The sequence below is a fragment of the Argopecten irradians genome, chromosome 8, assembly GCF_041381155.1.
Source record: "Argopecten irradians isolate NY chromosome 8, Ai_NY, whole genome shotgun sequence".
Taxonomy (NCBI): domain Eukaryota; kingdom Metazoa; phylum Mollusca; class Bivalvia; order Pectinida; family Pectinidae; genus Argopecten; species Argopecten irradians.
The window spans coordinates 38,550,191-38,566,119 of record NC_091141.1 but is presented as its reverse complement, the minus strand read 5'-3'; the positions used below and the strand labels follow the sequence as shown (position 1 = coordinate 38,566,119).

The following is a 15,929-nucleotide window of genomic DNA, read 5'->3' as shown; positions in this document are numbered from 1 at the left end:
CAGTACACTCAGTTTTTTTGTGTTATATCTCCATAACATAGAAAATCTATTCAAGTTAATCCTTAAATAATATTAATCCTAAACTTAGTCCTTAAATAATATTAATCCTAAACTTAGTCTAAATATTAGATTGAACACCAAGGATTTACGACGCGGTTTATTTAGAATACACTCTGATTTATTTGTTATTTTTCCACAAATAAACATCTATTGAAGTAAACCTTAAGTCATAATGAGTGTTTTAATACTGTTTTGGAATGAAATCAAGACATATGTAAAATATACTAACCACTTACGATGTCAATGTTAGCGACGCAAATAAAGTATTAGATGGACAGAATATCACGTGACCACAAACATAAATGAAAACATCATATAGTTTTTTTAAAAAGTATTTACCGCCGACTGATATTGAATTAAAGGCCCACTACCTTTCCAGGAGCCAAAATTTAAAGGTTTCTTAAAAACATTAATAACAAAAGAAAAATATATATCGATGGCTTATAGATGAGGTTACAACACCAAACATATGCAAGATTTCCTGTCTAATGTACGATAAAGTGGAGATTCATTTCGCTATTTTGCCGTCTGGCGCAGTGATAGTCAACTACCCGCGGCATTTAACGACGGCGGGAAAAACATAAAAGACCCGCGTTATGAACATTAACATTTTGTTTATTCATAAACAGTTCTGAAGGTGATGATAAGTGTGCTAGTAAACGTATAGTTATTTACTTCTGCGACTCTACAGAACTTTTGATCTCGTTTTACATTCCTATTTTAAAAAAATTAAAAGCCGTTTCGTAGTGGCCCTTTAAATAACAGTAAAGTCATCATTTGGACAATAATTCATGTTTAATCATGTATACATATTTCTAATTAACATCAAAATACAAAAAAAAGTAATTTGATTAGCTTTGTAAATCATAAACTTTTCAATGATGGTAATGGTGTAAAGTAAGTAATTTCTGTCATTGAAGAAAAATGCGTAAGCTCCCATTATCAATAGTTTAGAATTGCCATTCATCGGCGGTGTGGTGTCTTAAAAAATCATTGTCCATGTTACACTTCACAGTCGGTGATTTTCGACAAGCTAGAATTATATAGAACAATATGCTCAGTATTACAGCTTTCAACTTCTGTATCTGTGTACTTGATACAATGGGGATAACGAGCGATAACTAAACGGTGACCTGTATTAAAACAAAACAACATTATATAATAACATATTCACAGAATATATGAAACGTGAATTGACTGGAACGAGTTCAAACAATTGCAGTGGCCACTGCTGATAATCTCTAGGCAAAGGGACTTTTACCATTAAGACCCTCTGACGCCCTCTATTATTGATAAGCTAATCAACCTACGAGAACAAATCGCCAAATCTCAAAGTGACTAACTCTAGTATCGATATATCAAGAGAGGGCTTAAGCCATACAAAAAAAATTTTGCCTGTTGTCCAATTCCCATTGTCCCGAATAGTTTTGTATTATGGACATTATTAAATAGAAACATTTTGTTCTTTATTCGTGACGTCGACTACTAGATTAATATCTCCTAACAAGTCATAACTTCTAGTACTGGGAGAATCTTGTAGTGAAGAACTCTAGTAGTTATTAATATGGGTGCTCCCCCCATGTAGTATAAACCAGATGTGTCTAAAATAGATTTCTATTGTTGCTATTGTTTTTCGGAATTGATTCTAGGTTATAGAGTTTAGTTTGTTTGGAACAATGCAGAGAATATAAATACTACACGAGGCAAAGAGAAATGCATAATGCAGTGTTTATTATGTAAACGCAAACAAAATGACCTGCACTCGGCTTGACCTTCTCAGAGTATCTTAAGTACACGACTTTCGTTCTCGGTCGTCATTGTTATTGGTATGGGTAATAAAATCATTGATTGACATTATGAATATGATTACCACTAGTATTATGATGTTTATTGTATGCGATGATGACGAAAACAATTGATGAAATGTGAATGGTGCAATGATACTCTGAATAACAAACACACATATTCCGTATTTGCATAAAATATAATGTCATCTGCCCTTGGAAGGATATTGACGTCATCAGTTTGCGAACGTAACGTCATACATTGCAGAGAAACGACTAGACTGAATTGCCTGCCGTAGTTTTTGTACTCTCCGCTAGGCTTCGCTCCGAAAACATAGTATTTATGAGCGCAGCCTAGCGGAGAGAATTGGTACTAAGGCAGTAATCCAGTCAAAGAAACGACTTGATTTTCACTCAACCTAACTGCAAGAGAGGTAACTCTAAATTATAAAAAATAAGGGATGTGATATAGTAGGAATGAGAGGATATCGTCATTATTTGCTTCAAATTTCACAATATTGTCATTAACAAATATGTATCCCGTTAGTGGACATGTATATTTTTAATGGTTTTCTAATGTTCATCCTCTATACTCCATGGGCTACTATCACTGACATTATATAACGTCAGTGATAGTTACCCCTGGAGTATTGAGTATTTTAATGTTACGAATAGAACAACGACAAGTTATAACAATGTTTCCTTATTCGATGTAGCACAAACATTAATATCACACAAATACATTCTGGCACTACTTTAAGTTATCCCCAAGTGCCAAAACATAATCTTTTAAAAGAAATAAAAACTCTGATTGATATCTCATAAAAAGTCTAGGTGTTTCGCCAAAAAAAAACAACCAAACACCTTATTTCAATTAACAGAAGAAACATACTTTGAGTTGACCCATACATTTACGAGTGTTTGTCATGGTTTTTTTTGCAGTGTAACGTAATGTGTTTCGTTCCTTGTTAGTAACATTTTTCAATATCTTACGAAGATGCTTGTATAATCGCTACGGAAAGAATCTCCCACAATCACTGAGAACATTTACATGTTATTGTTTCAAAAACGGTCACATCCCCAAGTTGCCTGATATATCCACTTAGTTTGTTGATGTCTGGAAATTCCGAAAAGATATCCAGATGTTGCTAAATATATCTCCAAAAGTTGAATTCCATGGGGTTTCGAACACACTTCCTAAGTTGGTATTCGGGAATTATTAACTTATCTCCAAAATTTCCAAATTTTCCGAAAATTATTCAAAATGTGTTGCTATCGTTACCAACAATGACTAAACACAGATAAAATTGTTCGTTAAGTTATTGTCTGCTGAAGACCAGAGAAGGCACTCAAAACACGTGACATTCCTCTTTAAGCCATGTGATCTTCCACAGAACCATCCTTACACGTGACGCAGGCTAAACATATTCCAAACAACTGTAACAGAAAAAGATTATTCAAAATGAATGTGAGACAAAATTGTTGTGTTGGAACTGTCGAGTTGTCAATATATCGTTAACAACTATACCGAAATTGCGTTTACCTTAACTCAATCACCCCTAAAAATCCATAATGAACTATTCCGGATTTTGAATCAGAAGAGTTCACATGTGTCTTCAGGTAGGGATGAATGAGGTAATGCAGAACGATTCTAGAGACCTAAATATAAACATCATTTACAACTAATGATCTGAAACATTTTCTAGGATTGATGAAAAATCGATGTTTATAACTTATTTCATAGCCCATGTTTTTAAGCATTTCGTATTCTGAATGACGTATTCTGTTTCCTTAAGTTTTAAACAACTTTCTATCTTAAAAAATAAGAAGAAGAAAAAATGGTCTCAAAAGAATTAATACATTTCAGTACAATGTTTTAAAAATGCGTAAAATGACAAATGAGATTGGAACAAAACTTTCATTGTGGATCCCAAAAGATGAAAACAAAACCTAGTCATAGGTGGAAGGTTACACATTGAATTAACAAGGATGTCTAGTGCAAATGGGTTTGTTCATCCGAATTCTGTGCCTGTACACCATACCGTATACATGTACTCCGTTATTTTCACGGGATCATTTCGCTATTTTATAGGACATGGAAAATGATGACTTGTGATTTATTTTTTAAATAATCAGTTATATGGTATCTGAAAATGGTACAAATCCCCCGTTGGAATCAAATGTCAAGTAACAACTAAATTGGTCGATTAGAGAGGCTTTTGGCATGCTAAAAGAGAGGTGTATGCAAACTGCATCACAGAAAAGGAAAATAAAAACAAATGAAACGTGAGAACATTTGCTATTTTGGTTAAATTCTCTCATTCTTTGTTAATGTATGTGACATAATCAGAACTTAATATGATACAAAAATAATACAATACACATCAGATGCAAGGAGATATAAATATGGTTGATCAAAATACTCACGTATAGTATTGGAAGCTGATGCATTAAAATGTTGATATCAAAGTTATATATCAAACAAACATTTTTTATTTACTTATTTATTCATTAGCATCAAATACCTGACTTACTAAGACAGCAGTGAAGTAGACATGGTAATCAGTTCCAAAATGAAAAAAAAGATGAAGATTAAAAATTCTCCGGAAAATGCACCGTGGTGGAATAATCGACAAAAATGAATATTTTCTATGTATTGAAAATTTTTCATCAACATAGCTATCATAGTAATTACTATTAAAACTTACCGGGAACATGGCAATAGCGATGGCTAGTCCTATGATCAATGTCAGGTGACTGGAGAGCAGATCGTTAAACTTCGGATAGCATCCCTAAGGACATTATGCGAGGAAAAAGATATATCGAAATGTTTAAATTTTATTGCAAAATCATCGAAGGGTCTGTAGACATGATAAAATTAAGTCTGTTTGATCACATTACTAATTTAATTAGACTGGAAGGAATTGATATTGTTGCATTGCATATCGGTCAATCGCGACATAAATTACCAATTCATTAAATTACTAAAACAAAAATATATATACATGTATAATGTACTAGTAGAAATTAAATTTAATTGATGAACAATAGCTAGTTTTATTAAATTGATATTACTTGCTGATAAAGAGATGTACAATGTATCTCAAATGATTTGTTTTTCTTTTTCACATTTTTCTCTCTTTCAGACAATTCAAAAATTCGAACAAAAAAAAATATAACCATATCCTACCTGGTTATAGAGAGCGTTGTATGTGGCACCTTTTGCTCCTGGTTTTTGCGAAGCCTCTGTTTGACATGTGGTTTCATTGGCAGCCGGGTTACAACACGTGCTAGGCACAAGCTAAACGAAAGTATGTTCAAATGTTTTTTTTTTTTTTAAATCAACTTTTTTCGTATGTTTGATTAATTTGATGGAATTCTATTTGAATTAGACTAGACTATATTAGCTACAACGCAATGCAGGAAGCAACAAATCAACAAAATAACTATTTATGGTGGGTTTTTTTTGTGTGTGTGTGTTTTTTTTCGTGTTTCACATTTGTATTACGATATTTTACAAAATACCCCACTGCCGTTCGTTAAGTTGTTCTTAGTATTTTAATAATGTACAATTTTATTGGTCTGTCAGAATCATAAACGGATCTACATTTTTTACCTAATTAGAGTATTAAATTCATAACAAATAGCACCATTTTGTCATCAAAATTCAGCTGTACACATCGAAAGCAATTATTTTTTAATGACATTATCCGTTTACATTTACTCTATTTCGACATATTATAATCTAAACTAAGATTTGTTTTCGTAAATATTTGGTAAGTTTCAGTTAATTATCAGTTATAATATTTAACTTACCTGTACACCTGGGAATGTCACGTTATTCTGTGCGTAATCTGCGTAATTAGTTATTCCACAACAGGAAAACTGAGGGAAAAAAAGCAAATTATTTTCAATTTATACCACAGGTCCCAACAATTATAGATAGATATTGATGGTGTACAAACACATTTTATTGCACAGTTCACAGTATATCAACAAGACAACAAACATAAATAGGTAGGCCATCTTGTAAGCTATTTATTTGCTGACGCCAATATACATTCGTTGAGAATAAAAAGGATAAAACAAATGTTTGCGAATTTAAAATCAAAATAATGTTTAGATAATTTAATGAAAAAAGGACACTGACATTAAAAACTTGAATGCCAGATTTTCAAATGTATTGAAATGCATTAGCACTTTATGCTGAACTTGCCGCTGTCCATTTGGCATACATTATTCCATACTTGCCAAATAAATGCAGTGAAGTGCTTATATTCATATTCGATAACAATTTTATAACAAATTTCTTTTATATCACCAGAGGTTACACAATGAGTGGTTGTTGAATATAGAATTTATTCCACACGAGTGAATTATATTTTAAAAAGCTTTTGTAACTTTAAAAAAATACTTACGAGTGTGGTATAAATTAAATATTCAACAACCACGAGTAGTGTGACCTGTTTCTACCACAATAATATTCGTTTTTAGCCGATAGAAATACGGTGAATTTACCGATATATGCAAATAAGGTGTAGTAATACTTTCATCAGCAAATAGACACTAATTAGTATTCAAAAGTAATCGTTTGATTAAGAATCCATCAATATCAAATTCTTCTAATTGGGAACATCTTTAGGGTTATATGATACTCATTTAACGTTTTATTTAGTTCAAATCTTCATAGTTGCTTCCATAAAATAAAACTCAATACCGTACTACAGGTATACATGTAAAAGCATTCGCACGGCACTGCATCGTCTATTTCCCGCCAGATAATCCTCAAGCCATTACCATCAAGGTCAAGTTCGTTTCATACACGTTAAATCTACGAAACTCATTAGAGAAATTATTATCTGTCAAGATGTATCATAAGAACTAAAGGTCAATTTAAAATGTATGAAAACGTCACGTATTTTTACACCACGACCACGACGCATACGTTTTCTACATTGTAAAAGCAGTTTTAGACGTCAAGCGGCGATCACAAAATAGAATGACGTCATTTAGTTATTGATGACGTTGATAATCGTGATGTGGCGACACTGAGAAATAAGTAGTTCGGTCAAAGTTCACTGTGTCAGCCAATCAGAATGCGTACAGAGTTTATGCCACGTATGGTATAAACAAATTGTTATAAACAGCTGCAGTGTTTATTTAATGTCCTGACAGTTGAATAACACCGCCTTTTGTGGTAGAAAAACAAATCATATGCATATGTACAGTAATAATGCAGCAGCTGTAAATATTTATATTTACCAGTTTCTGTACTTCATCCCACGTTTTGGTGACAATGTCATTTCCATTATTTGGTTTGTAGTTCTTTAATGTACCGCTCAGTGCATCTTTTAACTCAGTTGAAATCTGAAAATATGATAATCAAACGTTTTCTTCTTTCTTCCTTTTGCGTCATATCAAGAGCGAAAGGCATGCAATGGTTGTGTATTCGATCTATTCTTGACTTTTATAATATTGCAGTATATTCTTGATGTGTTTCCTTTTAATCATGAGAACCACAATATTATCTTCTTAAAGAATATTGCCCGAAACTGTTTTTATTTTTTGTTTATTTGGTTTTTTTATATTGTATATTGAAAAAACAATATGAACAATAATCGCAATGCTTCATAACATCTATCACTGACCTTGCCTTTGAAGACAGCCGCCATTATCCCACCAGACAGTTCACCGATGAAGATGATTGTAACAAGTGCGATATACTATAAAGATATTAATGATAAAACAAAGATTCGTTATTCCGTCTTTGCATAATACACAGTTAGCTCCCTTGCGGGTAGGAATCGATTGTTACGTCATTATTTTGTGAACGCAATTCACGTCGTTTTCTCCGAAACGTATGACGTTACGCTCGCAAACATATGACATCACAATCAAAACCTACACGCAAGTGCAGATAACTCTGTAATATGCATATTCGGAATAGGAAACATCACAATGTTTATAATTAAAGGATGAACTAAATCTGTATCGTCCAATCCAAGGATTTATAAGTGAGAAGGATTCGTGTCTGTCTCTTTACACTACTAAACACCACGCGAGACGCTTATGAACCGGGAATAAAAACCGTTTTTCTCAACAAATACTTGTCTTATCGAGTCAAACGAAACGCCAATGTAAAGTAAATTAAATTTCACAACGTTTATAACTTGCTTTAAAGACGGAAGATTTAGAAGAAATGTCTTAAACTATCGTTAAAAAAATACGACCGCTCATGAAATGGCAGCACGCTTCAGAAAGTAAGACGGTAACCCTCGCACCCCCATGCTACATCAAAGGCTGCGGCGGCGGATATCAAAGGAAATCAGTCGTCGCCCAACGTCACGGTCAGTGCACAAACACAAAAGCGCCTGCGCTGTCTTTGCCCAAAACTCAGTGTGACTTATCCTTCTCATATACGTCCTTGTCCAATCTCATTCATACTCATTATGATACTCAATACGCATCATATAGGTATGTCATTTTCTCGGAGAGACTGTTCATGTTATGGAAATATAACACAAAATGCTGAGTGCTCATAAAATATCTATTCAAATTTATCCTTAATTAATGATTCAATTTACTTAAGATAACCTTCTCAAATTTTGAATTTGTTTTGGGACTATTCTTTTAAGCCAATAAAAATTGAATAATGTCAGGATAATTATTAATGTGTACATATATACATAACCAGAACTAACAAGATCGTCCTCGTTTGTGGTGTAGATAAGGAAACGACACATAGGGAGTGACAAAAGTAGATTTAATGGTAACAAAAATTCAGTACGATATCACATAAAAAACCTCAATAAGGATGATTCCGAAATGAAAAATGAAAAGCCTGAGAGTAAATACTCAGGTTGTAGGCATACATGACACAATGTTGTTATTTCGAAAAAATTAAAAAAAAATTTAAAAAATGCACACAATTTTAATTTGTATAGAGCAAAATAGTAAAATATTCAGAATCAAATGGCTTTCGCTTAAATTTTTAAAGATAAAAATGAAAACTGCTTAGAATATGTTGTATTTATAAGTTGGAACACCACATGAAAGCAACAGACACAAATATGGCGGCGTCAACTTGTGTTTTCATTACCCACAATGCATTTCACATATTCCAGAGGTCATACTAATAACCTGCCGGGATACGGACAACTCCACTTCAGAATACAATACATACCACCCCAAGGAAGCATTTGTTCCGTTTGATTCCTCCAACACATCCGAACACGCCGATGACCAGTACCAGTACCCCGAACACGATCAAGATCCAGCCTGCTGTGGAGAGGAACTTGTCACTGGCGTCAAGTTCTATAAGTTTCTGTACATTCAACAGCTGTGGGTCAGCTTTCACCCAGATTCCGCCGACGAGGACCCCGATACCGAACAACTGGAGAAAACATCAAATCAATTTCAACCTTAAAGAATTGATTTTTTTTTCACAAAAATAATGTGTGGGATAACACCCTAACTGTTAAGTGTAACAGTCGCGAAGTTTACCTATACATGTACATGTATTTGTAAGGCAGTATCGACGATAAGACAAATCCCGCTTACTATTCAGAAACACCTGGTTCTATTTTCTTATTTATGGACGTTTACCTTAAGATTGACTTAAAATTTGCTAAGACTCTTTACGGTTCTGTAGCATGTCAATAGTCGTTGCTGACGTTAGATCACTATTGCATTTCATAAACCTTCGGTTTAATGGTCAGTTGTTGTGTTTGACGAAAGCGAAAATATTTATTCGTTTTAATTATGTAATCTCAAAAAATCTTGAATCTCAATAATGTATTTTTAACAAGGTCAATAAATGCACGTGGAACGTTGTACAATTAAATATATCGAACATGCAATTTTCAAAATATTGAACCAAAAACTGTTCTGGGGAAGATATAAGCATGGTTCTCTTCATTCATTCGGAATAAATCTAGGTCAAATCTGTGTCACATCTTGATCAAATCTGGATTAGATCTAGATCATATCTGGGTCAAATCGGAACCAAACATAATCTCATATGATACTTTATGTCAGAAGGAAATTGTACGACACATCGTTGGGGACAGACACTTAGCAATGGCAAATTAAGAGAGGAGAGTCGGGCGATGACAGGGAAACCATTAGGTTTTAACAAGTATCACAGAAATGTGGTGTTAAATATCGGATGAATTTGTGAGATCATGACTCTCAATATATTATAAATTACGTGCGCCACAGGCTTGAAAGAATCGCAACAAAAATAATTCAAAAATAGAAGAAAAACCAGAATATCAGAAACCTGAATCGCGAAATAAAATCGATAGGACAAAACATTTAGGTATATTATCGCGAAATAAAATCACCACAAAAAAAATCAGCTACGTTTATTCTCAAGTTTTGATCTTCTGTGAAGATTTATCACATGTATATATTGGTGCCAGAAGTTGTCAATAAATATATCTGTCTATCCCGGGATGTACATCTACGCATTCCGATCATGCCCAAACAAGTTTCCCATGCTTCCGACCGGAATACAATGTCAATCTGCAGACCAAATTATGCTTAAGCATGCATACAGACGTTTTATGTTTATCATGTTGCATAATGTGTATGATTAAATACATCTGTTCAATGAATTGTTAGAGATAAACAAATAGAGATATCGTGTGATGATATGACATAATAAATAAGCAATCTCTCTTCACATGACCATATTTGATCGTAACACCCAGCGTAGCGAGAATTACATAGCCAGTACGAAAGAGTCGATTATGATTTCTTACGTTTATGTGATAAACATAAAAAATGGAATTCATTATAGAATTCAGAGAATAGATTCAAACTTACCACAAATACTATGTTGAAGGCGACGAAAATGAATCGGGCAAATCCCTCACAAATCCCCATAATGCTGGAAAGTATAAAGCATGACCAATGGTACAGATGCTGTAACCAACAGGAACTGTGAGCTTGGTACTCAGATTAATTAAATTATCACTAAAATCTCTGCCAGCTGCCCCAGGCCAATAGACTCTGTTATCGCAGTCACGGGCTTCGATTTTCGATTGAATATCCGCATTTCTTCATTTAGATGATTCGTACAAAACTATATATTTGTTTGACCACTTAAATATTACTTTATTAAATATAATTTCATAGATATGCGTGACTTTGGACAAAATGGAGACAATCTTACATATGGGACCGACACTGATTATTCGGCACCATAGAATTATTTGATATTCGTAAGGACGCGTCTGTGCATTATATCGATAGCTTTAATTGATTTAACGAGTGGAAATCGAAAATATAACTTAAGTCTTTTGCAATTCACAAATCTAAAATCATGAAATCAAAACCAATCTAAGAAATGCCTTCCTTGAATTTTCAATATCCATTACAGTATTGTGTACATTGGATATTCAAGGTGAGCTTTACTTAGCCGAGTTTTATTCCGTATGTCTAATAAGTTATCAAAACGCTAAATATATTGTTGGGGCTAGTAAGACCCATTATGATAGCATTGATATCAATTTTGTTTTGTAAGATAATAAGTTCAGTGTACATGTATAAAGAAGATTGCGTGAGATGAGGAGATTGTCAGTATATTGTAACAGGTTTGGGTGTGCTGTTCTGTATCTTTGGCAGTTCGCCTTAGTGTAATAGTGACACACGGACATACCGCAGTCTCCCAAAACACAAATATACTAGCACCGAACGCAATTACCCGCATTGAATACACGATAGACTGTCCTTAAATGACTTGACTGTTAATAGGACGTTAAAAGTAATCCTTGTATACCGACAGACCTGGCTCCAGTATAATGAAAGAATCTTAGACTTAAATTTGGACGAAGCCAATCATTAATGACGTAACTTTTTGCAACATCATCTTTGATTGGCTAAGTCTAAACTTGGTCCGGGGACCAGCCTTGCCAACTTTTCAGTTGAGAAAACCGGTAACAACGAGGGAAAGGCTTTAATTTGGTTGGCTTTAAAGGGTTTCCATTTGATTAGTTCCAGTTGTGATAAGGGAGAAAACTGGCAACAACGAATGTAAGATTTCCGGTTTAATGAAGATTTCATTAAACTATCCAGCTATAGGTAATGTGGGTCGGTATTCATATTGTGATCAAAATATGATGGTTAAGATATAAATAGCTGCAGCCGTGTCCAATTGTTGTGTAAATGCACAGATATGATAATGTTCAACAGCCTTTATCAGTGCTTGTCAATGTAAATACCCGATAGGTCATATCACGGTCTGAATGGGCACTGCCCAGATATTAGTGGTACATAATCAAATATATAATCACATTAGTTCAATAAATTAATTGACATTTACATATTGTGAGGTAAAAGATTTTATATATTTACATAATTTCATTTCACCATTCCGTTATACTTTGTACTATAATGGCTTTCGTTGTGAATAGTTCGCTTATCATTATGTTCCTATTCTTGGACGTTTTGTGAATTAAACACGCTAATAAGCGGTCACGTAAAGATATAGACACTTTCATAACATAACGTCCAAGCACGGTCCATATAAGTATCATTAAGAAATTCCTCAACCAATTTTACAGCAAAATCTAAACGATTGTATTTTCAACACACAAAAGTAGGCCAAGCGATGAACAAGGTTTGCCAGAGGGGTAAGGGGGATTCGGGTGGACTTTTTTTTATCGGGTTTGGTCTATCTCTGTGTTACAATTATTGACTTTATATCCATAACAGTGATAGTAACCCCTGGAGTATCAAGGATAGGTGTGCCATTACTAAACCTAACAGCTGAGAAACCTTTGTTAACATTTTTGTCCAACCTAAGTTGCTCATTGTCTGGCCTAAAGGAGTAATGTTCAGTTTATATGAAAAGATACGTTGCTTTTAATAATAATACACAATATTATAGCACAATCATAAATATTAACAAAACCGAAGAGTCATTTTGTCCTTCTGAGACTGTCAGCGATATGCTATGGGACAAAGATGTTGGTGACAAAGGAGAGCCAATTCTCGATACCCAATGGGTTACTATCACTGGCGTTATTTCCATTCATAGAATATTTCATAGTTAAACTGAAGGCAGTACAGAAGAACAAAAACTGACTAGCCACGGGCCTGTGGAGACTTTCTTTGAAGCTTAAAGAGACATTGACACTATATTACAAAGCCAAACAGTCCACTACAGTGTACCGTTATTTCATTCTTTTGATAGACATCAAAGGGCCAAACTACCTGTTCATTTGTTGCGTTGCTGCACACAGAGTCTTCGTGTTTGTTTGACATATGGGGGGGGGGGGGGGGGGGGGGGGGGGGGGGGCGGGGGGGGGCGGGGGGGGGGGGCGGAAAACTTAATAGTTATTTCTTATGACATATATAAGGCAGCAATAGAAGAAAAGGTTAAAATATGTTTTCTGAAACACGTAAAAAAGGATGAAAATAGGTTTTGTTAAGGAAAAAATGAAATAAAAGCAACTCACCTGTGTTTTAATGGACTTTTAAAACTGTTTATTCCTGCTCTTCACTGACTCATGTGATCTTATATGCACAGTGTACCCTGGTCGTGCCTGTTTTTATCAGATAGGCCAGTGTCAGTACCCGGATGGTGGTGTGTATGACGTCCGATATTTAATCAGTCTTTGACGTGAGAATCAGGTGAAACTCTGTCACTGTTATCTATCTCCGCTGTGTTATCGTTCATAGTTATTTAATAGATAATCCAAAAACAACAGAATCACTGACACGAATTTGTATGTTTTAATTGTGTATAAATGTGTCTAGTTAACATAAAAATAATATAAAATAATTTATTTTGCCTTTGGTTCATGCGTAATCAGAACTTCATTCCATATAGGATATAGTGTCACGGAATTTTTTCGGGATGCAACTAATTATTTTTCAAATTTTTAACTTAAAGTAAAATTAGAAGCTCAAACTCTTTAAAGGAGGTAATGGTGTAAAGTAAGTAACTTTTGTAACTGAAAAAAAATACTGAATCGTCTGCTTCTGTTTTTGAAAGTGAAAAAAACCATTTGTCAGCGGTGGAGCAACTTTAAATGACGTCAATATGATAAACCAAACCGAACTCCAATCAAACCGTCGCCTACTTATCAAAAGTTTAGGCTATATTACATGTCCTATGAGTTCATATGGACTCTTGTAGAAATTACAGTTTACAGAGAACGGTAAAAATGTACCCAACTATATTCTACAGACATCCCCTGTCTGTCCCTTCGATAGATCTTCTTTTGTTTTAAACATCGTCTCAACAACTTTGTCATCTTCTAAGGATCATGTTCTGTCATTGTGTGCGTTTTGTTTTCTCACAATTTGCAGTCAAAGCTTGAGTCAACAGCCTTTGCAGGTGTATTTAGGAATGTCGAGGTATATCGACATTGGTCCCTTCCTGGTGAACATTTTCTATTTTATAGAATAATCTCACTAGAGCGTACTGTCGAGAGTATGAAACACGGCAACGAATCAAAAGCAGTCGCCATAGTATACAAATAATGATTTTGTTTGTCGACGGCATCACGTTATCCACTGATGCTCCTTGTTGTTGGTGTCGACTTGTATCATTATTTTGACAGCATTTACATTGGTTTAAACAACCATGGACAAAGGGCAATCAGGGGCGTAGGAAGCGGGGGGGGGGGGGGGGGGGGGGGGGGGGCAGGGCTCCCCTCCCCCCGTTCCCCAGGACGGGGGGCCAACATGTCTTTTTGCCCCCCCCCCCCATTTTCGCCGACTGAAATTTTCTAAAAAATGCTTATTTGAAAGAAAAAAAGGGTCCTCCTGCACATTTTTCGTACCTCATTCTAGAAAAATTTTCCGATGCGCTGCGCATTTCCTAATGTTTTATGTTACACAACAATGTGCCGATGGTGTGAAGCCGGTATATTCAGATCGAGAAGGGTTGCATAATGTTATGACGACACAATTATCATTTCTAAATGCAGGTAGCTTTAAATCGAAAAATTACCATGTTAAGAACGCTTTATAATCATTAAACTTTATCGTAGAACTCATCTCAGCATTCTAAATCGTAATTTTTTTTCCCGGGGGAGACCCCTCGAACCCCCTAACACCAAATTGGCCTTTGGGACGCTCACAAATTCATCAAAATGCATCGTAAAAACTCATCTAAGCCATTCTAATCGTAATTTTTTTCCCGGGGGAGACCCGACCCCCCCCCCCCCCCCCCAAACACCAAAATCTCGCGCTTTGGGCGATCAAAAAATCATCAAAATACATAAAACTCATCCCGGGGGTCACCTCAGACCCCTAAAAAACACAAAAATCTCGCGCCTTCGACGCTCACGCGCTAATTTGGCCAATTTGCAATTTCCTTTTAGCGATGCAGATCTAAATTTAGGGCATAAAGCATATAAAGTTATTAATCGAAGGGGGGGTGTTTACAAAATATTGAGGACCTTTGCCCCCCCCCCCCCATGACGTTTCATCTCACTCATAAGAGTCGCATTTTTCGAAAAATCTACGTTTTTTTTCATCTTTTTTTCTTTCTTTCTTTCTTTCTTTCCTTTTTTTTCTTTCTTTGTTTACTATAATTTCTTTCGGATGATTGTGCCATCGAAATTTATTAGTATACAGTATATAACTTGCTTCTCATTCGATGTAAAAATGAATAAAGTTGTAAAGTTGATATAACTTGTGCCTAATCCTTTGTACTTATTAAATATGTTTGATAAAATATGTTTAAAGTTAAACAAAGTTTTTTTACCCTTTTTTATTAGTTATTAGCGACTTTGATTAGGAATGAATTTAAGTTCAGATGGCTGGAATTGATGTGTATGCAAATTAGTCAGAAAATCAATTGCCAGTTCAATATATTGCCATTACTTATTATATTGTCTCGGCATCTTGAAAGTTTACATCTACAATTTAGCAAACGCGAACTAAATTAATGCGTTAAAATGAAACACTCTTTATTTGTCTTCAGAGAAAATCCTTTCTTTTTTTTAATATTATTTTAATGTTAAAATAATCGTAGCAAGATAATCACTCAACGAAATAAATTGCGGCTGCAGTGGCCAAGTGGATGTCATGTTTAAAGATGCTCCACCGCTGACAAATGGTATT

At 34.7% G+C, this 15,929-nt stretch overlaps 1 protein-coding gene across 1 annotated transcript; it reads right to left on the bottom strand.

Annotated features, from left to right (window-relative positions):
- Positions 1-1,050: 1,050 nt before the first annotated feature.
- On the bottom strand, positions 1,051-13,445 carry LOC138330314 (CD151 antigen-like). The gene is made up of 9 exons (XM_069277819.1): positions 13,310-13,445; positions 10,674-10,737; positions 9,028-9,237; positions 7,493-7,567; positions 7,107-7,211; positions 5,661-5,729; positions 5,035-5,145; positions 4,553-4,636; positions 1,051-3,281 (listed from the first exon to the last, which is right to left on the bottom strand). The coding sequence occupies exons 2-9, from the start codon at positions 10,731-10,733 to the stop codon at positions 3,216-3,218; spliced, it is 780 nt and encodes a 259-aa protein (XP_069133920.1). The 5' UTR covers positions 10,734-10,737; positions 13,310-13,445; the 3' UTR covers positions 1,051-3,215.
- Positions 13,446-15,929: the final 2,484 nt, after the last annotated feature.

Excerpts from the sequence above, each read along its gene's own strand:
- LOC138330314 (XM_069277819.1), bottom strand. The coding sequence starts at position 10,733 with ATGGGGATTTGTGAGGGATTTGCCCGATTCATTTTCGTCGCCTTCAAC. Across the intron at positions 5,146-5,660 it reads TGACATTCCCAGGTGTACAG|CTTGTGCCTAGCACGTGTTG; the intron begins GTAAGTTAAATA and ends ACTTTCGTTTAG. Across the intron at positions 4,637-5,034 it reads ACAACGCTCTCTATAACCAG|GGATGCTATCCGAAGTTTAA; the intron begins GTAGGATATGGT and ends TAATGTCCTTAG.